We start from the raw sequence: 23,297 nt of genomic DNA, 5'->3' as shown, positions 1-23,297 counted from the left end.
AGGGAGGGAGGAAGGGGCTGGTCTAAGACAATGACCAGAGGCCCAGGGCACGCTGGCAAGCAGTAGGAGGGGGGCGTTGTAAGACCTGAACCCCAGTCTGGAATTTCCATGAGTTTCAGAATCTCAGAGAAGTAAGGGAACAGGTGCCCCCAAAACAGTGAGAGGACAGTGTTAGGGCAGTCAGGCTCAAAGTCCCTGAGAGAGGCTGGGCCCCCATCCTCACCCTGACTCGGGGCAACCGGAAGGCAACAGGCTCCAGGGAGGTCTGGCGAAGCCGCAGGCATCGGGCAAACTCTACTTCACGCACATCACACTCTGTCTTGGGCAGGAGGACGAAGCCCTGAGGGGGTAGGGGAGCCATGCTGGGGCAGAGTCCAGACCTCACAGCTGGGCACCTGGATCCCCAGGGTGCCAGCACCCCTCACTTGGGACCCCCAGGACCAGAGCCCATCCCCGGACAGTGGTGTACTGGCACATATTTAACAACTGGCTCTCTGGAGGAAAAACACCTTGATTTGTAGTATTTCCCTATTGCTGCAGTTTGAAAACTACTGCCGTGGCTGATGTCACTGACTTGTTGCACAGAGATGTGGGCAGGAATATGCGGTAGCATGCCCCTGTTTACTGGGATGGCCAAAAAGTTTGTTTAATTTTTTATGTAAGGTGGCTCTAGCAGCGCTTAGCTGTCTTTAACTTCATTCGAAACAATTTTGTTAGACTGTATTGTGAGAGCTGTTATATCAGTGTATGTTAAAAAAAACTTATCAAAATTGGTGGATTTTTTGTGTAGTCATGTTAATATTGAAGATGGAAGAAAATATGCAACATTTTTGGCATATTATGCTTTATTATTTCAAGAAAGGTAAAAACACAACTGAAGTGCAGAAAAAGATTTGTGCAGAGTATGGAGAAGGTGCTGTGACTGATGACCATGTCAAAAGTGGTTTGTGAAGTTTCTTGGTACTATTGACATTTTGGCAAAAAAAAAAAAATTCTTTGCTATGAGGCTGTCTTATGCATTGGAAGATGTTTGTAGCACCCCTGGCGTCTACCCACTAGAAGCCAATAGTGGGAGATGGCTGACATACTCAAAACATCCAAGTCAATAAAGTTATTGATGAAAATGAAAAATGTGTCTTTTATTTTATGGAACAAACTAAATGGATTTTTGGCCACCTCAATAGTATTTTCCATTGGACAGATCCGACAGATGTAAATAACCTCAATGGGACAAAATAAAATCAGGTAAAATAACTAGAAAATGACAAACTGAGTATTTATGGCCTTCACTTTAAATACAATTTATTTGCAGGTTCATATAACTTAACTTTATATAGTTCAACTTTTATTAAGGGTTGAGTTTATGGGAGCTGCTGAGCACACCCCACACACCCCTGTACTTCCCTGGATGGCCACGAGAGGGCGAGGGAGCCATGTAGTGCCACCCAGGGAAGGAGGATGAGGGGGACAGGACTTGATGGCTCACCTTGTGGGGGTCAGGGGAAGTGAAGCTGTTGCACTCCAGGAAGAAAGGAGCCTCAGGGAGCAGCTCGTAAAGGAACACGCGGGTGTCACCCTGGCAGGGTGGGTAAGTGGGAGAGAGGTGGCCAGCTAAAGCTGCCTTAACCCGACCTTGTCTCACTTGCCCACCATGCCCACTTGTGCACCCCAGCCTACCTTGCCTGTGAGTAGCACCAGTCTAGTGTCCGGGTCATAGCTGGGCAACAGGGTGGAAGGAGCCACGTCCAGCCCCAGCACTGCCAAAGGGCCAGCAGTCAGGGCTTTGGCTGAGTACAAGAGTAGCTGGCGCTCACTTTGGCTGTGGAGGGGGGAGGGGGTGTGCAGAAACAGGTCCATATTGCTGGAGGGGTGTGGGGCAGGGCAAGGGCTCCAGCAAGAACCCCTATCTTGTCAAGTTAAGGGCCTTGAAGGCCTCAGGGCCAGAGGAGAGGCCTCTGCCCATCTTCTTTCGTGATGTAGCCCTCAGAACTTCTAGCCTGGCCTAATGCAAGTGTCCTCATCTGCCGTCCCACCTCAACTTCTCCTCCCTAACTACTGTCCCGTTCTGACATCCTCCAACCCTTGGCAGCCCAGTCCTGGCCCTGGCACCTGTTCTGTGGCCTCTGTGGCCCATTGAATCTGGACTTTTCTCCCTAGGCTCTGTTTTCTGCCCTCTGCTCCGGCCAGACTGGGTAGTTTCCTGGCCTGTCCACCCACAATTGATATCCTCTGGTTCCTAGCCCCTTTGTGACCCAGTTCATATGAAACCTCCCCTTACAAGGCTATATCTGATCCTTCCTCCAAAGTGACAAATGCTCAATCCTTGGCCCTCTCCAGCAGGCTTGCTTTTGTGTTTCATGCACGACACCCAGTCCCCACCAGGCATGGGCTCCTTGCAGTAGGCCCAGCTTTCATGACTCTGGGCCCTCAGTTGATTCCCTCCCTCCCATCCATCCATCCATCCAGTACGTGAAGGGTGAAAACAGCTTCTGCATGCCTAACAGGTATATATGTATCTGGGGAAGGGGGACACAAGTGGCTCCCAAAGTCTGGGATGGTGGTTCCTGGGTCCTCACCTGTCAAAGCCAGATACCAGTAGACAGTGACCATCACACACCCAGACAATGCGGGCTCCACGGCTCCCCTCTGGCCCTGGGCCTTCCTGTTGGAATACAGCGCTTGAGGTCCAGCCAGGCCTCTGACCGGGCCAGAAGACTGCTCCGAGCCCATCTCGCCCATCTTGCTTACCTGCAGGGGCTCAGGACTACTCCGGGGCTCATAGACCCGCAAGCGTCCATCCTTGCAGACAGTGGCCAGCTGCTGCCCATTGGGACTCCAGGCCAAGCCAAATATCTGGGGACAGGTGGAGAGGTGAGAGGTGGCCTCTTGCCCTGTGGCTGGGCACTTGCCCCCAAAGCTATCCTACCTGGTCCTGGTGGCCTAGCAGCCTTAACCGCTCGACTCTAGCCTGAAGGTCCCAGATTCGAATGGTAAGGTCATAGGAAGAGGAGGCCAGCAGGTCAGCTGCCAGGGGGTGGAAGCGCAGAGAGTAGATCTTTTCTGTGTGGCCTAGAGATGGGGCCTGGGTGAAGTTGTAAGCTCCTCAGGAGCCACTGTTGCCCCCTCCCCTACCAGGGCCCACCAGACCTGTGAGCACGGCCTCTGGTATGGTGAGCACCTCCTCCAGGCCATCTGGGGGCACCTGCCACAGGCGAATTCTGGCATCTTCCCCAGCTGCAGAGAGCAAGGGCTCATTACTGCTGGGCGCAAGACACCTGGACTCCCTCTGCTCCCATTCAAGACTCGAGGACCTTCCCCCAAGCCCAGTGCCCAGCCTCCTTACCCACGGCAAGGCGGTGGGGGTTAAAGGGGTCCCAGGCCAGATCAGTCACGGCTGTCCCATTCTGAAGCGTGGGCAGTGCCGTGTCAGGCAGGCGGCCGGGCTTCTGCAGCTGTGGGAGGTGCCCCCACCCCGAGTCCCATTAGTAACCTGTAGAGCTGCAAGGCAAGCAGCATGTCCGCCCCTCTGCCCCCCCGCCCCTGCCACAGCTGATGCCCCACTGCTGGGTGGCCCAAGCTCTCTGCCTCAGCCACCTCATGTTCTGAGCCTTAAATGCCAAACACGAGGCCCCAGAAAGTAAAGGGGGTGATAAGTGTAGAGTGGTGGAAAGAACTCCAGCTTGGGGCTCAGGTGGCCTGGGTTCAAACCCCCAGCTCCACCACTTACATAGCTTGTGATCCTGCTGGTCACTAAACCTCTCTGTGCCTCAATGCTCTCATCTGTAATATGGAGATAAGAGTGGTACCCCTACATGGGACAGCTGGGAGGATTAAAGAGGATGATGGGTGGATGCCTAGCACAAGATTTGTGCTCAAAGAATGTAGGTTGGTGCTCTGGCTGGTGTGGCTCAGTGGATTGAGCATTGGCCCGCAAACCAAAGAGTCACTGGTTCGATTCCCAGTCATGACACAGGCCAGGGTTTCAGGCCAGGTCCCCAGCAGGGGGCACATGAGAGGCAACCACACATTGATGCTTCCCTCCCTTTCTTTCTCCCTCCCATGCCCTCTGTCTAAAAAAATAAATACAATCTTTAAATAAATAAAATCTTTTAAAAAATGGTGTAGGTACCCATTGCCTTTGGTGTCCTGCAGGGGCTTGGGGGAAGCTGCAGTAGGATGAGGCCCTTACCTCAAGCACAGCCACCTGCCCACCGCTGCTGAGCAGGGGCACGGCCACACGCAGATGGTTGGCACAGAAGCCGTCACTCTCACCGGGTGTGGTGAGGTTGAGCCCCTTGAGGTTGGTGATGTGGCTGTCTCGGTGTAGGACAGTGCCCTGAGCATGGCGGAATTTGGAACTGGGGCCTGGCAGGTAGCAGGAACACAAAGCCTTGTGAGGATGCCCTGCCTGACCATCCTCCACCTGTGCTGCCCTGCAGGAGAACCCCAGGCCAGCCCAGTGTCCTGGCTGTCTGCTCCCCTTACTGCAGGGTCACACAGGGCACATGCCCAGGCCCAGACCTCTGCTGGTCCAGTCAACACAACTTGCCCAGAATGATGTCTGGGAATGAAACTTGAGGTATCTCAGTGGAAGCCGAGGGCTCCAGGGAACGTCCAGGCTGCCCTCCTCCAGATGAGACTGACTTTATACCACAGAACATGTGAACCCATCGGGAGGGGAGACAGGGCTGGGGTACACAGGATGGGCTGGGCGTGAAAGGGCTAGCTCCCCTCCTCACCACCCACTTACCCAGAAGGCTCTGCAGTGACCTCTGGCTGGGGCTGGTGCCGATACCACTGGTGCTGGAGAGCGAGGGCCCCAGGCTGGACGGCGTGGATGGTGAGATCAGAGAGCTGGGAGGGGAGGAGAAGCCCTCCTGGGGGCAAACACCCGGGTCAGCTGCAGGCCCCTGGGTGTGTTGGCCAGAGAGAGAGGATGCTGGGATCGCAACTCTGGGCCCCTCCTCCTAGGCCATGGGAAACTGAGTGGGGCATGGAGCCCCACTCTGGGATGTGGGGAAGGGGCATGACTGCAGATGTTGACAGGGGCTGGGGTAATGTGGGGGGTGAAGTGATGGTCAGACCGTGGGGACAACAGATGGCAACTGCTGGCTCCCAGCATTTGTGGGCAGGTGGGCCAAGGGTGGTTAAGATCTGCCATTATTTCAAGAAAAGCCAGACATCTAGATTTTATGTGACAGTCTCACTTTCTACTAAATGTTTGATCAATTTAGAGAACACTGTAAGGTTCTTTCTGTCTTTTATGCCTGACAACTAGACAAGGTTCAAAAGACCATCAGGGCTCCCACTGTGGTGATGAGAAACAGGCAGCCCTGCCACTCACGCTGGGGTCCTTGTCGCCTGTGGGCGGCTCCGCAGGCTGGGCTGCATCAGAGGAGGGCTCTGCAGGGGGCACCAGGCTGGAAGTGAAGCTGGGGTGGGGTTGCTGAGCTGGGTTGAGGCTGACCCTCTGCACCTGTGGGAAGAGGCAGCAGTTAAGGTGTGGGAAGATATGGGGGACACAGGGCAGCTGAGTTAGTGCACAGCTGGGCTGTGGGACCACGCATGGGGCTACTGTCAGGGGGGCTTCCAGGGGCTAGTGGAGATCAAGAGTGGCCAGCCAGGCCTTGGCCCTACCTGCTGGTTGCTCCCAGCCCACCAGTTGTGAGGTTCAGAGGCTGGCACGCAGCCTGCAGTGTCAGGGAACAGGTCCTCGTAGAACTCCACGGCCTGGTGACAGATAGACAGGTGGCTAGTAAGGCACGAATCCCCCAGGCCTTCCCAGCCCCTCACCCAGGCCCTCCCTCACCTTGCGGGGTACATGGTAGCTGATGGGCATGATGGCTGTGTCACTCAGCTGAAGGACTCGGAGCACCTCACAGCCCATGACATCCAGCGCCCTCCGGGGCACAAGGGCGGCTCCCCGCAGGACACTCTCCAGGAGGCACTGGGTCACTGTTGAGGACACCAGGGGAGGAGAGTCAGGGTGGTCAGCGGATGCGAGGGGAGGAAACGGTAGGAAAGGGAAGACCAGGAGAGGAGAAAATCCCCCCAAAACAAAATGAAACACAGAAGGAGAGGGAAGGAAGAGCTTACCTGGGCTCAGTGCCAACTGCTGGGGGGCCACCTCATAGCAGTGCAGCTGACTCCCACCCTGAAATGAGCCCAGACTGAGCACCTTCACTGGGCAGACCCTGCTGGCCTGGGGCAGCCCCAGGTCCAGACCAACTCTCCCTCCCACTCCCTGCCTGCGCTACAGCAGCACAGCAGACAGCAACTGGGCACTGGGGCATGCTAAGCAACGAGCTGCGCCCTCAGTAGACTTTATTTCACCTGTTTGTCATCAGAGTGTGTGCAGTAAACACCAGAGTACACGTTTAGTATTTACAGAGTGCCTACTGTGTGCGTTATAACACTGCTCTATTTTCAGCCTGTCCTCATGAAGCTGACATTTATGGATGGAGACTCAAAGGCCTGGACACTGACAGGAGGCCACTCAGCCTGGCACTGGTGGAGGCTGGGCAGCCTGTTCTAGTCCCTGCTTTCTGCAGACGGTAACATCCTGCACTCCCCACTCTCCCAGCTGTCTGCTTAGGTCAAAGGTTAGGGCCAGGCCTGGCAAGTGAAGGCATCAGCCCCTGGGGGCCTGATGTGGGTGGACATGGGTAGGTGGTAGGTAGTTCCATCTTCTCCCTCACCTTTCCTGCCAGAACCAGGAGCCCGGAGTCTGGGTCCAGCAGGGGCATCAGAGGCCTGGGGAGGAGAGAGCTGATCAGAGGGTGAAGCCAACCACCAGTGGCCAAAGGCAGTAAGAGGTCTGTGAGCCTTGTGGCCTCAGATAAGAAATCAGGCCACACATCACAGTGGTTGGGGGTATGTGGGCCCTCCAGCTGCATCCAGCTGGTCCCCCAGGACCTCCTTTCTTTTCCCAGATCTTCAATTTGCCTCCCTACTTCACTTAGGACCTGCACTGGGCCCTGGGCACTGGGGAGCAATCCCCTCTCTTTGCACTTCAGTCCCAATCTCACCCCAGGCAGACCCCCACACATAGTCTGTCCTTGGTCCCACCTTAGCCAGCTTAGATGTTAGGCCAGTATTACTGGGGCAGGTGAGAAGGTGCTGGATGGGAGGATCCCCCCCATCCCTATACAGTGCAGTCAGGTGGGTGCTACAGGTCTGCACTAGGGTTTGGGGGCCATCTTCTTCTTCTTTTTTTTTTTTTTTTATTATTTTTACTTATTTAGAGAGAGAGGAAGGAAAGGAGAAAGAGAGGGAGAGAAACATCAATGGGTGGTTGCCTTTCACATTCCCCCAACTGGGGACTTGGCCTGCAACTCAGGCATGTGCCCTGACTGGGAATCGAACCGGCGACCCTTTGGTTCACAGGTGTGCGCTCAATCCACTGGGCCACACCAGCCAGGGCTGGGGGCCATCTTCTTAATCAACCCAGGCTCCTGGGGCCTTGATGATATCTTGGAGACTCAGACTCCACCCCCAGCACCAGCCTGGGGCCCCTGTGCACAAGACTGAGCCATGGGCCAGAGTAGGGTCTCCTTTGCTGCCAAGCTTCCCTGCCCTCTTTCTCAAAGCAGGCCTGGGGAGGGGTGGTGGCCAGGAACATGGAGGGCAGGCTGGAGGCCCCCAGCACCCCTGTTATTCTGCGCCCATCTGGTCTTGGCTAAGGGTCTGTTGCTGCCGAGAGATTTATGATGCCTTCCCCAGGCCCTGTAGAGGCCCTTTGCAACCTCCAGCCCTGTAAGTGCTGCCTTCAAGCTCATAGTCTCAGGGGAAGGGGGCCCAGGAGAACTCGGGCAGGTGCCTTCATCCATTTGCTTCTTTTAAAGATTTTTTAAATTTATTTTTAGAGAGGGGAAGGGAGGGAGAAAGAGAAGGAGAGAAATATCAATGTATAAGAGAAACACTGATTGGTTGCTTCTTGTACACTCCCAAGCAGGAACCCAGCCCGCAATCCAGGCATGTGCCCCAACCAGGAATTTAACCTGAGAACCTTTGGTCTGCAGGATGACGTCCAACCACTGGGCCACACCTGTCAGGACCATCCATTTGTTTCTTGCTTCTGGTCTTAGTCTCATGTCCCCGGGGGACCCACAGGCCTGGGTCACTACCTCGACACTTGTTCCCACACAGAACCCCGTCCTCACTGTGGTCCCTGTGATCAGAGGTCATCCAGCTGTGGCAGCTGCCTCCATCCCTCACCCAGGCAACAAAGGGCCCAGCCCTCTCCTCACCTGCCTGTCTACCCCTCCCAGCCAGCTTCCCAAAGCTTGCCTGTGGCCTACTTCCCCCTACCTTGCTGGAGACTACAGAGTGAGGTGAGAAGTTGGGTGGGGCCATGGGTGCCTCCACAGCTTCCTGGAGGGCCCTGGGCCGGTCACCTGTGAGTAACACAGCCTCTACTTACTTCAGGCCAGACAGGGTGAGCTGGGCTCAGAACTGCCTTGCTTGGCCTGGTATGACCACTGCCTGCCTTGGGGGAGGGGAAGGCAGGTGAATGTGTGGCCTTGGCCGCCCCCCCCCAATGATGCTGGCTCCAGAGGGGATGGACACAGGTCCCTTTAGCAACTGTAATAGGGCTTTCACTAAATCCATTCATTCCTTAGGCAGGCTGGTCTATGCCTGGCCCTTGACTCAGCCTAAGGTATGACTGGAGGTGGATGCAAAAGACCCTACCTCTGACCTCAAGGAGCTTCCAACCTGGAGAGGCAGACACAGTTAAACATGTGAAGGAGAAGTTCTCTGACGACACATGACAGAGGGCAGAGGAGAGAGTCCCACATGCAGGGGAGAGAGTTCCGGGCAGAAAGAGCAGCATGAGCAGAGGGCCTGTGGCAGATGGATACATGGCCTGGACAATGAGGATGAGGGGCTGAGGCTTGGGATGGGGAGGGTAGGTCTGGTACATCAGGAGGAGTGTTCTGCCTCCATTGAACAAGAAATGAAAAGCTGATGGCACATCTTAATTAAACAGGGATAGGAGCAGATGTGCATTGAGCAGAAATCACCATGTGGAGATGGGTGGGAGGAGTGGAAAGAAAAGGTGATGGGTTCAGGGCAGACTCTGAAAGCAAGTGGGCTGGAGGCTCCTGTTGCCTTGGTGAGAACTGGTGGGACTGTGGGTTCCACCACAGCATCAGTGGCTCACCTGTGCTTTAGGCCACCCTCCTTAAGAGGTTTGACCTGGCCTCCCTGTACCCCCATCCTGTCAGTCCCAGCTGGCTGGCCTACTGGCTCAGGTGCTGCGGGTATGGGGGCAGGAAGTCACAGAGGGCAGGGCTGGCTCCTCTGACAGGTCAAGCCAGTCTTCCTTGCCTCAGGCGGAGCTATCTGGGGAGCTGTCAGGCAGGAGCACCTGCCTGCCAAAGCACTGGCACAGGAAATAGGGTCATGGCACCAGCCCCACGGGCTGGCCAACAACTAGCACAGGCCTGACCCCAGGCCTTATAAAGAGAGCCAACCTGGGGTCTGGGTCTGGAATGTAGAACATGGCCCCAGCTTGGCAGAGGGCCAGAGGTGGTGAGAGCTGGTTCAGGCACCTTTCCCACTGCCATGGCACAGGGGGAGGGTTAATATCTGGGCCTGCTGCTGATAAGGGCTCTGACCCGGGTTCAATCTAGAGCCAGATGTGGTCCCTAGCCCCGAGCCCAGGTCCCAGAAGATGCAGAATGATGGTGGTGCAGAGTGGATCACATAGGGGAGGGGTCAGCCTCTGATAATTCCATCAGGTCTCCCAATATTCCTGCAATTAGCATGGAAGTACTGGGGTGTGCCTGCTAGGAAAAGGGCAGCTTCAATAGTCCTCTGGTTCTCCCCACCAGCCCACCTATACATCCAGGCACTGCCACTGGTCCAAATCAGTCCAGGTACCTTGGATCTGCCTTTGCCACATAAACTGGTCAGTGGGGATCCCCTTGGACCAAGCTGCGCCTCACACTCCTCAACTCCTGACCTCAAAGAGGCTCCAGGTAACCAGGTTTTAAAGGGAGGTGGTGTCTTGAAACCATATGAGAAAAGGATGGACAAACTGGGGAGCAGTCTGGAAGCTTCCCTTGAACCTCTGGGTGGATGAGAGCATGGCCTGAGTCCAAGGTGCAAGAGCAGGGCAGGGAACGGACCATTTAGGCAGGTGGGGTCGCTCGGTCATGGAGAACTGGCTGCAGTAGTGAGAGGCTTCAGAGCCTGTCAGGAAGACCTACTCTTTAGATGAAGTCAGGCTGGTCTTCAGAGCAACCCCTCCCTCCTACAATATCTGAGGACACTCCTGAGGGCGTTAGGATCCAAAGGCAGAGTTACAAAGACAGTCTGACCACAGCCACATGGTACTGACTGCAAACTCAAATGCTTCAGGAAACTGAGTGAGTAAAGTTGCCTCGTGTGAGACAAATGAAGTGGTGGGGACTGGGGTGACCTGTGAGCCTGAGGCTTGCTTGGTCAAAGGGGGCACTTGGCTCCAGCTAGAGTTCCTGTTCAAGGCAGGCTGGGAAGTCCCATTTTAATGTGAAACCACCGGATTTTTAGTGTTTGCAATGGCATCAAAGTTTTAAAAAGTCCCACACATGCCAAATGAAACACACCTAAGTGGCAGCTCTGCACCAAGAGCAGAGGTTTGCACGTCATGCTGCACATTCACAAATACCAGGATGTGCATGGGGTGCAGGTGTGGGAGAGGCCATGAGGAGGCTAGGAGCTGAGACAGTAAGTCTGGGAGGTAAGCGCTGCACTGAACCCTGCTTAGCTCATTAGCAACTGGACATGGAGGCTGTCCTGCCTTCTGGAGGTTATCAAGTCCTCCAAAGAACGCCCCCCCCACACACACACACATACTGGTGTGGCCTAGCTTCATGGCACAAGCCTTTGGGCCCACTGAGACTCAAGCTGGCCCAGGCAAAGGCACTGGCTGCAGGCCAGGTTAGAAGAGGGGGCGGGTGTCCCGGGGCCCTCTAGAACTCAGGAGCTGAGCTGGGTCCCAAAGCTCTGAGGCATGCCTTTGACCACAAACATGGAGGGGGAGGAGGGCAGAGCCTTTTCCTGGAATCCTCCAAGGCAGGGGATTTTTGTGGACTAGTCCAGTCCCTGGCACTCATCCCTCTGGCCCCTTCAAGGGCCACTGTCAGCTGCACCCAGGCCCCACCCACTGACGTTAAGGCCTAACATCCTGCCCCATCCCAGCCCCACACCACCACATACACACTCTGGCTTTGGAGCTGTCTGTAACTGTGAAGCCGTCATCAATGTGGGAGAAGTGGTCCAGGGATGCCCACAGCTCTGAAAGCTGTTGGGCTAAAAGGAACCCAGAATTTCGGATTTGGCATTAAGAGTTTTGTATGAGGGAGACCCTCAGAAAGGCTTGGTAGAGCCTGCCCAGCAGTTTTTGAAATTGGGATTAGCTACCAACAATAGCACATTGAGAGATTTCACCTAAAAAAAAACAAAACAAAAAATCCGGATTTCCAGTTTCTCTTGAAAAGTCCAAAGCTCTGGCAGGCTGAGGCAGGTCAAGGGGGCTGAATCCTTACATCAGCCCCCACTCCCTTCCTCTCCAGCTTTTCCAGGTCTGCACAGCTCTGAGGTCTGCTCTGAGAATTTACGTCACCTGTCTCTGGTGTGTCACAAGCAACCGGGCTTGAGATTCCGTCTCACTCAAATTTTTGCTTTCTACACGAAAATCAGGGACCTGCTCAGAGTCATAAGGCAAACAAGTGGTAGATCCACCTGGGGTGTCGGGAGGTGCGGAGAGGGGACCAGGACGCCCAGTCAAAAGACCCAACAGCGGAGAGGTGAGGCGGCAGTCCCTGGGCCCCGCTCCGCCCTGACCAATGGGGAGCGACCCCGCCCCTCCGACGGCCGCAGCCCCTCCCCCCTGCCTTAAAGGAACGACCCGCCTCCCGAGAGCTGACTCCGCAGCCCGCGGTGGGGGTACGCGGACGCGGCTACCTCGGGAACCAGGAGCCCTCTGGTCTGACCAGCGGGGAAGGACTGACGCTGCGGCCCACCCGGCCCGGCTCCCGCCGCCACTGTCTGGTGAGTGTCTGCTGGGCTGGGGGGCTGAGGACTGGAATTGGGGGGCACCACCGAAAAGGGTTATGCACATGCAGCACCCCCCTCCCACCCCCGCCGCTCACACGCACTCAGAGTGGGCATGCGTCCTCAGCCCCGTACCATCACCTGGCTCGACCCGGCGTGGACAGTCCCGTGGCCGGGTGTGCGCTGGTATGTGTACAGGGCTCACTGGCAGGCCAGCCCGCGGGGCTGCGAGCAGACAAAATAAACACCCCCTCCCTTGCTTCCTCCTCCCACGACTGGGCCCTCTGGCATGACCAGTTTTATGAATTAAACCCCTTTGAGGGAATGGCCATGCCATCATAGTCTTGGGTCACTTTTACCTCCTCAAGTGGGAGTAGTCTGGTTCTGGAGGCTCACATGTCCCTGTGCAGATTGGCTCCTTGGGGTCCTAATGGCCCTTGTCACTCAGGATAAAGCTGGGGTATGGGGTGCACAGGCAATGCAGGCCCTGGGGAGGTGTGATCAGGTGGCTGGAAGGTACTAATGCACCATTCCACGCCCCCCACCATCCCCAGTCTCTACTCCTGCCACACTTTAGACAGTGGCTGACTGGGGCCCAGGTATTAGTGTGTTTCATCTCTGTCTCTGCCAGAAGGGGCTTTGCTTGGGTTAGGAACCCAATGGCCTTGAGCCAGCCTAGTCCTTTGTGTCCCAGAGCTGGCAGCGCTTAGGCCTGAGGGCTGCTGAGGTCCCTCTGTGGTCACTGGTAGATCAGCAGATTGGTGCCAACCATTACCACACCAGGGTCATTGACCACCTCACCCCCTGGGGTCTACAGATGGAGTCTGCAAGGTGGGAAGGACAAAGAGCAGAGACAACAGTCTCAGTGTCCCCCTGCTTACCTTTTGTACCAAGGGCAGGAGAGGCTTTGGAGAGAAATGCCTGGGCCCAGTGCCCCCTCCCCAGGCCAAGAGCTTCTGGAGCTGGGGGACAGTACTCAATCTCAAAGGTCCTTTCCCAGGGCATGAAGGGATGGCTGGGCTGGTATCCACTGAGTAGGGGCCATTTAGGCTGTTCCAGTAGGCAGTGAAGTCCACTTAGGACCCAGCTGTTGGTAAGGCCCAACAACACTAAGGCAAGCAGGGGTAGGGGGGATGGGAGAGCAGTCCCCTGAGTCTGCTGTCTTCTCCCAGGGGAATCAGGCCCCAGAGCTTCTGTAAACAGAGTGTCAGAGGCAGGAAGAGGGCTCTGGTAATGAGCAGCCCAGCTGGATTCTCTCCAGACCATTATTTGGCCTCTCCTGGGCCCAGGGAGGGACAACGATGCTCGTGCCAGGCTGGGGGCCTGGCATAGCCTGTCCCCACCTCCCTGGCTTCATGTGGCTGCATACTGAAACAGCTACCCTGGAACCTGTGGGTCCAGAGAGTCAGATGGGATCGGTAGGGGCTGGTGTTCCAGGGTATTTGCTGGGATGGCACTACTCTCTGGAGTGGAAATGGGGCAGGGGGTCAACATGAGAAGACCCTTAGACATTGTCCAGACCTCTGCTTTCACCAGGAAGGCCCTTCTGGCAGGCAGCCCTGGGGCCAGGGAGATGCCCTGGGCAGGAGATGGGTCCACAGTTTCTGGCTCCAACTCCCCCACTAACAGCCCTGGGGGAGCTGGGACAAGTCCCAGGTAAAGAGAGTTGAGTCCTCAAGGGGGATTGTAAGTAGACCCCACCCCTGGAGTAGGCAGCTCCTGGGGACAAGCAAGTGGGGCCCAGCTGAGCCCAAAAGGCAGCTCCCACCTAGCAGGCCAGCCAGTCAGTTACCCTCTGGTGGCCAGAGAGGAGGCTGGGTGAGCATCTGCTCACAGAAGCATCTCTTGGCAAGCCCTGAGCTAATAGGAAGGGCAGCAATGCCACCTAAATGGGTTAGACCCCTTCCAGCGCCCCCCTCAGCTCTCCTTAGAGTCCCCTCCCTGGACTGGAGAGCCCAAGGCTCTGTCTGCACTGCCAAGAAACCCAGTTCCCCTCACTGCTGTGGAATTTGTGAGAGTTCTTGGAGAAGGGGGAGGGTGTGAGTGAGAAGACAGCCCACTGGGCGTGTTCCTGGCGTGGGCGTGTGTCCGTGTGCGCGTGACTGGAGCAGGGCTATGTTTGGGGGCGGGTAGGGGTGCTGCGGGAGTCTGCATGCACCACGGGCGGGCGCGGGCTCAGCCTTCTTCCTTTTATCGGTTTCCACATTCCAGAGCCAGCCGGATTGCTTTCCTTTAGCTGGCTGGGCCGCCTGGCTGGCCAGGCCTGTAGGCCTCCCCCGCTTTTCCTCATTCCACTTTCCTGGGTATGAGGAGGCTGGAGCAGGCTCCCTTAGACCACCTCGGGTTTAGGGGGTGGGGGCAGGAAAGGAGCCAGTTCTTCTCCAAGGTTGGGGAAGGCCCCCTCACCAGTCTCCTCCAGGGAAATGCAATAAGGCTCTGACATTCCTCTGAGGCTGCCTGAGAGATTTAATTAAGGAGGGAGAAGAGAGCTGGCTAGCACTGAGAAGGGGCTGGGGCTGGGGCGATCACTGGGGCCTGACTAGGCAGCCGTGAAAAGTGAGAGGGGTAGGGCAGGGGCAGGGTCGTGGCCCCCCATGTCAATCTCACCTGCCCACTGATCGGCTTACAGATCCCAGGAAGGGCCACTTCTGCCACAGGGTCACCTAGATCCCTGGGCATGATGAGCATGAGAAGGGCAAGACCTCCTCTGGGGACACTTCCTTCTTAGGCCCTGTGTAGGCCCCAGACAGCCTGGGCCCAGATGACTTGGGGCTGGTGGCCTCCCTTGGTGACTAAGACCTTCCCCTGGCAAATTCAGGGTTAATTGTAGGGTTAAGACCTTACTTGATGGGTGCGTGGCTCTGGGTGGAAACAGGGCAGTGAGGAGGCTGTGTCTGAGCCCAGCCCTGGTGGCATCACACCTGCGCGTGCCGACAGTGGCGTCTGGACTGGCCCATTTCTATTTGGGCCACAGCTACCACATAGCTCCCGGGGAAGCCAGTGTGTTCTCCCAACACAGTGGCACCTCTCCCAACCGAGATGGGACATCCCACTGCCCCAGGGGCCCACTTGAGCCATGCATTGGCCTTAGTCACTGATCTTCCTGCTCTGGGCTGACAGGTCTGGTGGCTCCCAAGTCACCCACAGTGCCACAGGAGGTCCCCACCTGGGGCCTGGCAGACTTCTGCTCATCTCCTACACTGCTCAGGGATATTCCACTTATTGGGAGAAATAAGCTGATGTCCACACTGTCCTCTTTGCAGCCTCCTGTCCCAGGGTCTGAGACCTAGCTGGAGGTGAGACTCACCCAAGGAGCTTCTCCAAAACACAGCTCTGCCAGGCCTCAGGAACTTTCCAAAACTGCCAGGGTGATTCTGATGTGTAGCTGGGGTTGAGAAGCCCTTGGGGTTCCAGGTGGGAGATGGAAGCCCAGAAAGAGAAAGGAACTGGATGGGGCCACAAACTGAGTTTTAGGGTCTTATCTGTAGGAGCAGAGCCAGGTGGAGTAGTGGGTGGAGTGAGGCAGAGACGCCCAGATGGGCAGGGGCTTCCACCTTAAACTTAGGGCAGGGCTCTCTCGCCCCCACCTGGAGAGAGGGCCATCTCTGAGGAACTTGAGGCTTTGCCATCTTGGCCCCTTCCACAAGGGCCCAGGAGGGAGACCCCAACCTCTCTGCCCCACTGGGCCAGGGGCTGCTTTGTCCCAGGGATGGGGAGACGGGCGGACCCGACCTGGGCCCTGAGCCTCCTCAGACACGTCAGCGAAACTGGAGCCAGCTGTCCTGGCTGCCGGCACAGTCCCGCCTGCCTGAGGGGTTGGCAGACTCCTGGGCTGGGCTGCTGCCAGGCCTGGCCGGCAGTGCTCAGCCCAGGCGGGCCAACACTGGGAGCCAGAGGCCCAGGGCCCCAGGGCCAGGCCTGCGGCACCAGACCCCCACACACACTCTGCAGCGTTGGGCACAAAAGAGGGGTGTGCTGGCTTGTCCTTCCCCAGGAACAGTGAGATACTCCAGCCTCAGATGTGATTCGGTCACTCAAATGTCCAAGTTCCACCCACTTGCTGGCCCCTGCTTGACCCAGGGCTTTTGTGTGCGCGGGTGCCTCTGTGTGCGTCCCACACTTGGGAGTGGGTGGTGGCACTTTGGGTCTCCCTGAGAGCTGAGATGATGGATGTCCTTACTCATAGCCCTCCCTGTGCTCTCTCCCCACCCTGAGATCATGTGCTGATGGGGGCACCCCCCATCAGGCTGCTTTCCTACGCCTACACTCAACGGTGCAGGTTGGGGGGGCAGTCTCCGTATGGAGGCTTTACCCTCAGCCCAGGGGGCCTCCTGTCTGTGCTTAAAGGGGTGCAAAGCCCCTCAAACACCATGGTGCCCTCCCCTGAGTGTGGGGAAGGCAGTGCTCGGGTTTTAAGGATAACACCCTCCCTCAAGTAGCCAATGTTGACTGACCACTCAGAATGTGCTCCAAGTACAAATTACTGGCCCTGAAAACCAGGCACCATTACTAGCCCCCTGACTTCACAGATGGGGACTGAGATGAAGGCCCATGGCCAGGCGGCCACAAAGCCGGGCTGCAAACACAGGCAGTCAGAAGAGCCTAAAGCACCATCCCAGCAACCGTTCCTTGGAGTCTGGTAAGGCCAGCAGCAGAGCCCAGGCCTCTCTGCCTGCTGCCTCTTTCCACCAAACCACAGCAGGGCCAGACTAAGGCGAGGCTGTGTCGAATCCAGGTGGTGAACAGATGCCCTGGACCCTGTTGCCCTCTTTCCACAACCCCCCCACCCCCATGTCAGCACTGCCTCCACAACTCTCCCCACACCCTGTGCAGAGAGAAAGGTCCCACCTCCCTGCCTTGGGTCAGTGGATCAGATATCAAAGCCCAGGCCCCTGGTCCTTCATTGCTGCTGAAATTGTAACTGGCTGGGCAAGAGCAACCATGACCCACCCCCCACCACTACCCTGAGACACCCCCATCCCTGATGCACGCACACACACACCAGCGTGTGCCCAGACAAGCAGAATTGCTTCCAGAACTCATTAGGAGAACTTCCCCCTTGAAAACAAACAGAACACTGGGTACTCAGAACAACTCTGGAAGGTGAGGCAGGGCTGCTAAGCAACTGAGGCCCACAGGTAGGAAGGGACTTGGGAAACTATTTAGGGGGCAGAACTTGGGTCCAAATTCAGGCTTCAGTCTCCTACCACCAGATGGCTGTCGCCTGCCCCTCCAGTCAGTCTTGGTCCTCTAGGTCCCCCCGGGGGGCTGTCTGACGTCTGACCTGCTCTTGGTGCCAGGCATGCTGTGGAGGAGCTATCAGCCCCAGCTTGTTTTCCAAAGCCCTAGTGCCAACTCTTTCCTGGGTGGTGGATCCAGGCTCAGTCAAGGTGCTCACCCTTGCCTCCTCGGGAGTGGAAAACAGATTAGCTGCTGGCTGTTGGTGTCTCCCCAGCCCAGGATGCCAGTCACTTTTCCTGATGCAGCCTCTGCTCCCAGCTCCTCAGTGGGGTTGCCACTCTGGGTCCAGACAGACCCGCAGCAGTTGCTGCCTCCCTCTCCAGTGATGACTTTGCTGACTAAAAGGAGCAAAGGCCAGAGCCCAAGCTGCTCCCCTCCTCTGTGAAGAACAGGGAGTGCCCCCCAGCAGCCCCCCGTCTTGAGAGGTGTCTACTCTGAATGCCCTGAGGGACAGATGAAGAAACCCTAGGTGCTGAGAGAGCTGAGAGAAACTGTTGTCCACACTTTACAGCTCTGAAACCCCTGGCCCAGGGTTGCCTGACTGGAGCACGAGCTCTTAATCGTGATCTTATACAAGTCCTAGGGGAAGCCAACGTCACAGGGGTGGTCAGGCTGGCCACGTGTAGGGTCCCCTCCCACCCCAAGCCTGGCTGCTCCCTTCCTGACCCCAGACTGTTCTACCAGGAGAGCTGATTCAGGGGGAGGTGGCTCACCCCCCACGTGGATGAGGGGGGTGGGGGACACTCATAGCCCACATCTGGCGGCCAGGCCAAATCTGCTGACTTCTGAGTCAGTAAGGGTGGAGCAAGTCCTTGCAGGGGAGGAGGCTGGGTGGGGTGCATGGACCCCCCTTGAGGTGGCGCTGGCAGGGCCAAGGGTGAATGAGGCAGCCAGGAGCCTAGAGAACAGGGGAGGGGACACTGGTTAGGGGTCAGGAAAGGCCTCCCTGGCTAGCCTCTGAAAGGTGGTCATCAGTGGTAATTAGTGAGGGGCAGAGGCCAAAGGCCCCCCCTTCCCAGGTAGTGGAGACCCTGCAAAGAGGCAAGGCATAGGTGAGTCTTTACCTAGAATTGGCCTAAGACCGCAGCGGCCTCCCCAGTGACTTGTGTGGTCCATCCCGGGACCACCTGCCCCTTTCCCACCTCATATTCCAGGAGCCCGCTTTCCTGGGGGAGGGACAGCCCAATGGATGGCAGCGGGGGCAGAAGGCACTCTGTGGGGAGAGACATGTTACCTACCTTGGCCTGAGAGCTCGCCAGCGTAGGGGAAGGGGAGTCTGAGTCCCAGTACAAAAGGCTCTTGTGTGAGCAGAGATGCCTGGAAGGGAGGGGTGCTAGCCTCTCTGGGGCTGTAAGGGCCCTGAGCATGGGGACTGCTGCTGGGGGTGTCCCCTGGGTTTCCCCTAGAAGCCTGATTGAAGGGGGCCCATGCTGTGGCCCCGTCCTGTCTTGGGCAGGCCAGCCTAAAAGCTGGCGCCTGGAGCAGCTGGGGGAGCCACCCCCACCCTGGTAGGACTGGGTCCACATCAGGCAGCAGGCCCAGCCACACCTGGACCTGCTTAAGGATCTGGGCTCTGGGTCAGATTTCGCAGCAGTGCAATGGCAGCACATCACTGCACCTCCAGGAGCCCCCCTTTTCCTTTCTTCTGGGAGTGATGAGAATAGTTTCCACCTGGAATGGCTTCTGGGGGGACTCTAAGAGGTGGCTGTGAATGCTCAGTGGTGCTGGCATGTGGGAAGGGCTGCGGCTCTGCTCCAGTGCCCAGCCCAGTGTAGAACCCAAGAAATGGTAGATGAAGGAATCTGGGGAGTGTTTCCAGGCCTGGCACTGCCTCTGGGGACACCACTCAGCCAACGTCTCCAACTTGAGCCCTAGGTCAGCCGAAGGAGGCTTGGACCCCCTTACCTCTAGTTCTAGTACTGTGCCTGCTGAGGCTATGAAGACCATGGTTCCCTCCCTACGCACCCTCTCCCAGGGGGACACCTACCAATTGCTTCAGCCCCTCTGCTCCTTTCCCTAGGAACTTTGCCACTGGCCACATCCTGGCCAGCCTACGGCTCCTGTCCTGGGCAGGTCTGACTTCACAAGTGGAAAAACACTGATCCCATAGTTTCCATGTGAAGTCTTCCTGCTGCGGTCTCTCCTCACTTGGAGGCTGTAGAGCGTGGCAACAGGGGCTGGTGGCCTGAGGCAGCCAGCTTCTCTGCTTACGCGCTGGGCTGACTGCCCACCAATCTCTCCCAGAAGCTGTGAGGAGGGGCTGCTGATCCGGGAGCCACCGTTCTCCCTGCTTGCCTTCTACCTCAACAGAGATCTGGGGGTGGAGGGTTGGGGCAAGGGCACAGAGCCTGATGCTTTTGACCACATGTTCTCTCTGAGCCAGAGAGGTGGGAAGGCTGAGGTAAAGTAAAGGTGTCCTTCGTGGTCAGTGAACGCTTGGGGGCCAGATCCTGTTCTGCATGCATTAAGCCACTGAGCCCTGGTGATAGTACAGAAGTATCAGCTGATAGCACAACAAAGTCATATGACTGTTTCAAGTCACATAGCAAGGGAGCGATGGGGCTACAACAGGAACTGAGCCCAGGCACTGGAGACCTGACTCATAACTACAGTGTACCATTGAATTTTGGGCAGGGAGTGAGTGGTAAAGGGGGCTTGGAATTCCCATCTCCATCCTTCCTGGCATGACTGTCTCCTGGGCCCCTGACTCACGGTCTCCTGTCTTTCCTCTTTGCTCTCAGGGACCAAAAGATGCACTCCAGGGTCCCCCTGTTCCTGTTGCTGCTGCTAGCCCCAGGGCCTGGGGTGCAGGGCTGCCCATCTGGCTGCCAGTGCAACCAGCCACACACAGTCTTCTGCACTGCCCGCCACGGGACCACGGTGCCCCGAGATGTGCCACCTGACACAGCGGGCCTATATGTCTTTGACAACGGCATCACCACTCTGGACACTGGCACCTTTGCCAACCTGCCGGGCCTGCAGCTCCTGGACCTGTCACAGAATCAGATCACCAGCCTGCCCAATGGGGTGTTCCAGCCACTCGCCAACCTCAGCAATCTGGACCTCACCTCTAACAGGCTGCGCGAGATCACCAACGAGACCTTCCGTGGCCTGCGGCGCCTGGAGCGCCTGTACCTGGGCAAGAACCGCATCTACCACATCCAGCCCGGTGCCTTTGATGCACTTAACCGCCTCCTGGAGCTCAAACTTCAAGACAATGAGCTTCGGGCACTACCCCCGCTGCACCTACCGAGCCTGCTGCTGTTGGACCTCAGCTATAACAGCCTCCTCGCTCTGGAGCCTGGTGCTCTGGACACGGCCAATGTGGAGGCACTGCGGCTGGCCGGCCTGGGTCTGCAGCAGCTGGATGAGGGGCTCTTTGGCCGCCTGCGCAACCTACATGACCTGGATGTGTCAGACAACCAGCTGGAACAGGTGCCTCCTGCAGTCCAGGGCCTCCAGGGGCTGACGCGCCTGCGGCTGGCTGGCAATACCCGCATTGCCCAGCTGCGGCCCGAGGACCTGGCTGGCCTGGCAGCCCTGCAGGAGCTGGACCTGAGCAATTTGAGCCTGCAGGCCTTGCCGCACGAGCTTTCAGGCCTCTTCCCCCGTCTGCGGCTCCTGGCAGCTGCCCGCAACCCTTTCAACTGTGTGTGCTCCCTGAGCTGGTTCAGCCCTTGGGTGCGGGAGAACCGTGTGGCACTGGCCAGCCCGGAGGAGACACGCTGCCACTTCCCACCCAAGAATGCTGGCCAGATGCTCCTGGACCTTGACTATGCTGACTTCGGCTGCCCAGCCACCACCACTACAGCTACAGTGCCCACCACAAGGCCCTTGGCATGGGAACCCACACCCACATCTTCCAGCCCAGCCCCCACCTGGCAAAATCCCACGGAGCCCGCTGCCAAGTCCCCAAGCCTGCCACCTGCCACCCCGCCCACCGTGGGGCCTGATCCCCAGACCCAGGACTGCCCGGCATCCATCTGCCTCAATGGGGGCACCTGTCATCTCGGGGCTCAGGGCCACCTAGCCTGCCTGTGCCCCGAAGGCTTCACTGGTCTGTACTGTGAGAGCCTGGTGAGGCAGGGTCCATGGCCCACCCTGGCCCCAGCCACTCTGAGGCCTCCTGGGCCCCTGCCCCTCAGAATCGAGACAATAAGCCCTACTTCTCTGAAGGTAGGGCTGCAGCGCTACCTACAGGACAGCACCGTGCAGCTCAAGAGCCTCCGCCTCACCTACCGCAACCTGTCAGGCCCCGACAAGCGGCCAGTGACACTGCGGCTGCCTGCCTCACTTGCTGAGTACACGGTCACTCAGCTTCGGCCCAATGCCACCTACTCCATCTGTGTCAGGCCCCTGGATGCTGGGTGGGTGCCTGAGGGTGAAGAGGCCTGTGGAGAGGCCCGCACGCCCTCTTCCCGCTCCAACCATGCCCCTGTCACACAGGCCCGAGAGGGCAACCTGCCTCTTCTCATTGCGCCTGCCCTGGCTGTCGTGCTCCTGGCTGCGCTTGCCGTTGTAGGGGTGGCCTACTTTGTGCGGCGGGGGCGTGCCGCAGCAGCTGCAGCTCAGGGCAAAGGGCAAGTGGGGCCTGGGCCCCTGGAGCTGGAGGGGGTGAAGGCCCCCTTAGAGCCAGGCCCCAAGGCAAGTGAGGGTGTTGGGGAGGCCCTGCCTGGTGGGCCTGAGTGTGAGGTGCCACTCATGGGCTACCCAGGGCCTGGCCTCCAAGGGCCCCTTCCCACTAAGCCCTATATCTAAGGGGGAAGGGTAGACCACTGGGCTGGGTCCTCAGCCCTGCTGAGACTGGCCGGAACCCTCTTGCTGCCAGACCAAGAAGTTCTCAGATCCATATGATGAGGATGACACGTCAGGGCAGGGACTGTGTGACTATAGCTAAGTCCCTGCCCCTCTCTGGACCTCGGTCTCTTCATCTAAGATGCTGGGACCCAGGTGAAGACCTCTAAGGACCCCCAGGGCCCAAGTACCTCTGAGGATGGCATATGCCCTGTCCTTTGGCAGTGCGCAACCTCTGGGGTGGGACAGGGCAGGCAGGTTCTGCTGTGTGCTGGTAACACAGGCCTAGGGCCGCCAGGCTCCCAGCCGGAGGAGACTGGGGGGGGGGCAATGAAGGAAGCCCCCAGAAAGACGGCAGAGGGAGAGCAGGGGTAAGGATGGGTGTGTAACTCAGCCCTGGCCCCAGGGAGTGAAGCAACAAAAGAAACTGGAAAGAAAGACGCTTTAGGAACAAGCTTTGCTTTTGTTTTTTAAAATATATTTATAAGAGATCCTTTCCCATTTATTCTGGGAAAATGTTTTTCAAACTCAGAGACAAAGACTTTGGTTTTTGTAAGAAAAATGATGATATGAAGGCCTTTTATAAGAAAAATAAAAGATAAAATAAACGAGTGTTTTTCTGGCAGGGCCCCAGGGCTGTGGGAGGCGGGGGCTTCAGGGTGGGTGGAAAGGGACAGCCTGCTCTTTGGGGAACTGAGGGTCCAGGACCCCACTCTCTCCAGCAGACACCAAGACCTGGACAATATACCCTGGGCTTGGGCAGGCTACTGCTGAGGGCCACGGTGAGACGGTGGCATTCCCACAAGTCCCGCCCTGGGGCTGTGTCCACCCAGCCTCCTCTGAGAGCGCTGTCCGGCCTCCCAGTGCAGCAACAGGGACGGAAGCTGGCAAGCTTTCAACCTCGTGGAAGAACAGTTTGGACAGCCTTCACCTACCCAGGCTCAGGAACTGCAGTGCTCCTGTAAGAGGCTCATGGTAGATACGTGCCAAGAGGGTGCCCAAGGGTCCATTCGCAGGGATGGGTCTGACAGGCAGTCCACACCTGCCTTCCTCTGTGGAGGCAGTGCCTCGAGCTATGTCCTGCCAGGCCCTCATAGATGATGCAGGACTAGGTGGCCCACACAGCCCACCTGCCCTGCAGTCTCACTGCCCCTCTGCATGCGCTTTCTGTTCCCGCTGCAGAGAAAGAGCCTTAGTTAAGGCAGCACAGATCCTCAATG

The 23,297-nt window shown here is 57.5% G+C and overlaps 2 protein-coding genes across 4 annotated transcripts in view; one reads left to right on the top strand and one right to left on the bottom strand.

Moving 5' to 3' along the window:
- Nucleotides 1–23,297, bottom strand: part of LOC123807103 (coronin-7) — a 56,080-nt gene that overhangs the window by 2,396 nt on the left and 30,387 nt on the right. The window contains exons 10-24 of one of the 3 annotated variants that reach the window (XM_045820654.1): nt 6,699–6,753; nt 6,097–6,154; nt 5,810–5,955; nt 5,638–5,730; nt 5,345–5,476; nt 4,751–4,910; nt 4,190–4,365; nt 3,344–3,452; nt 3,148–3,234; nt 2,927–3,069; nt 2,749–2,853; nt 2,577–2,662; nt 1,678–1,819; nt 1,487–1,576; nt 224–340 (exon numbers count right to left, since the gene is read on the bottom strand). In XM_045820654.1, the coding sequence (XP_045676610.1) occupies nt 224–340; nt 1,487–1,576; nt 1,678–1,819; nt 2,577–2,662; nt 2,749–2,853; nt 2,927–3,069; nt 3,148–3,234; nt 3,344–3,452; nt 4,190–4,365; nt 4,751–4,910; nt 5,345–5,476; nt 5,638–5,730; nt 5,810–5,955; nt 6,097–6,154; nt 6,699–6,753 (1,699 nt within the window). The remainder of the gene's footprint in view (nt 1–223; nt 341–1,486; nt 1,577–1,677; nt 1,820–2,576; nt 2,663–2,748; nt 2,854–2,926; nt 3,070–3,147; nt 3,235–3,343; nt 3,453–4,189; nt 4,366–4,750; nt 4,911–5,344; nt 5,477–5,637; nt 5,731–5,809; nt 5,956–6,096; nt 6,155–6,698; nt 6,754–23,297) is intronic. The other 2 variants (XM_045820655.1, XM_045820656.1) reach the window with 2 other exon arrangements.
- Nucleotides 11,913–22,685, top strand: VASN (vasorin). The gene is made up of 2 exons (XM_045820657.1): nt 11,913–12,039; nt 20,025–22,685. The coding sequence occupies exon 2, from the start codon at nt 20,035–20,037 to the stop codon at nt 22,039–22,041; it is 2,007 nt and encodes a 668-aa protein (XP_045676613.1). The 5' UTR covers nt 11,913–12,039; nt 20,025–20,034; the 3' UTR covers nt 22,042–22,685.

This window comes from Phyllostomus hastatus, unplaced genomic scaffold, assembly GCF_019186645.2.
Source record: "Phyllostomus hastatus isolate PE091 unplaced genomic scaffold, TTU_PhHast_1.1 phas_scaffold_442, whole genome shotgun sequence".
NCBI classification, from domain to species: domain Eukaryota; kingdom Metazoa; phylum Chordata; class Mammalia; order Chiroptera; family Phyllostomidae; genus Phyllostomus; species Phyllostomus hastatus.
This window is presented reverse-complemented; position numbering and strand designations above follow the sequence as displayed.

Bases quoted from the DNA above. Each gene is read 5' to 3' on its own strand.
- VASN (XM_045820657.1), top strand. From the start codon at position 20,035: ATGCACTCCAGGGTCCCCCTGTTCCTGTTGCTGCTGCTAGCCCCAGGG.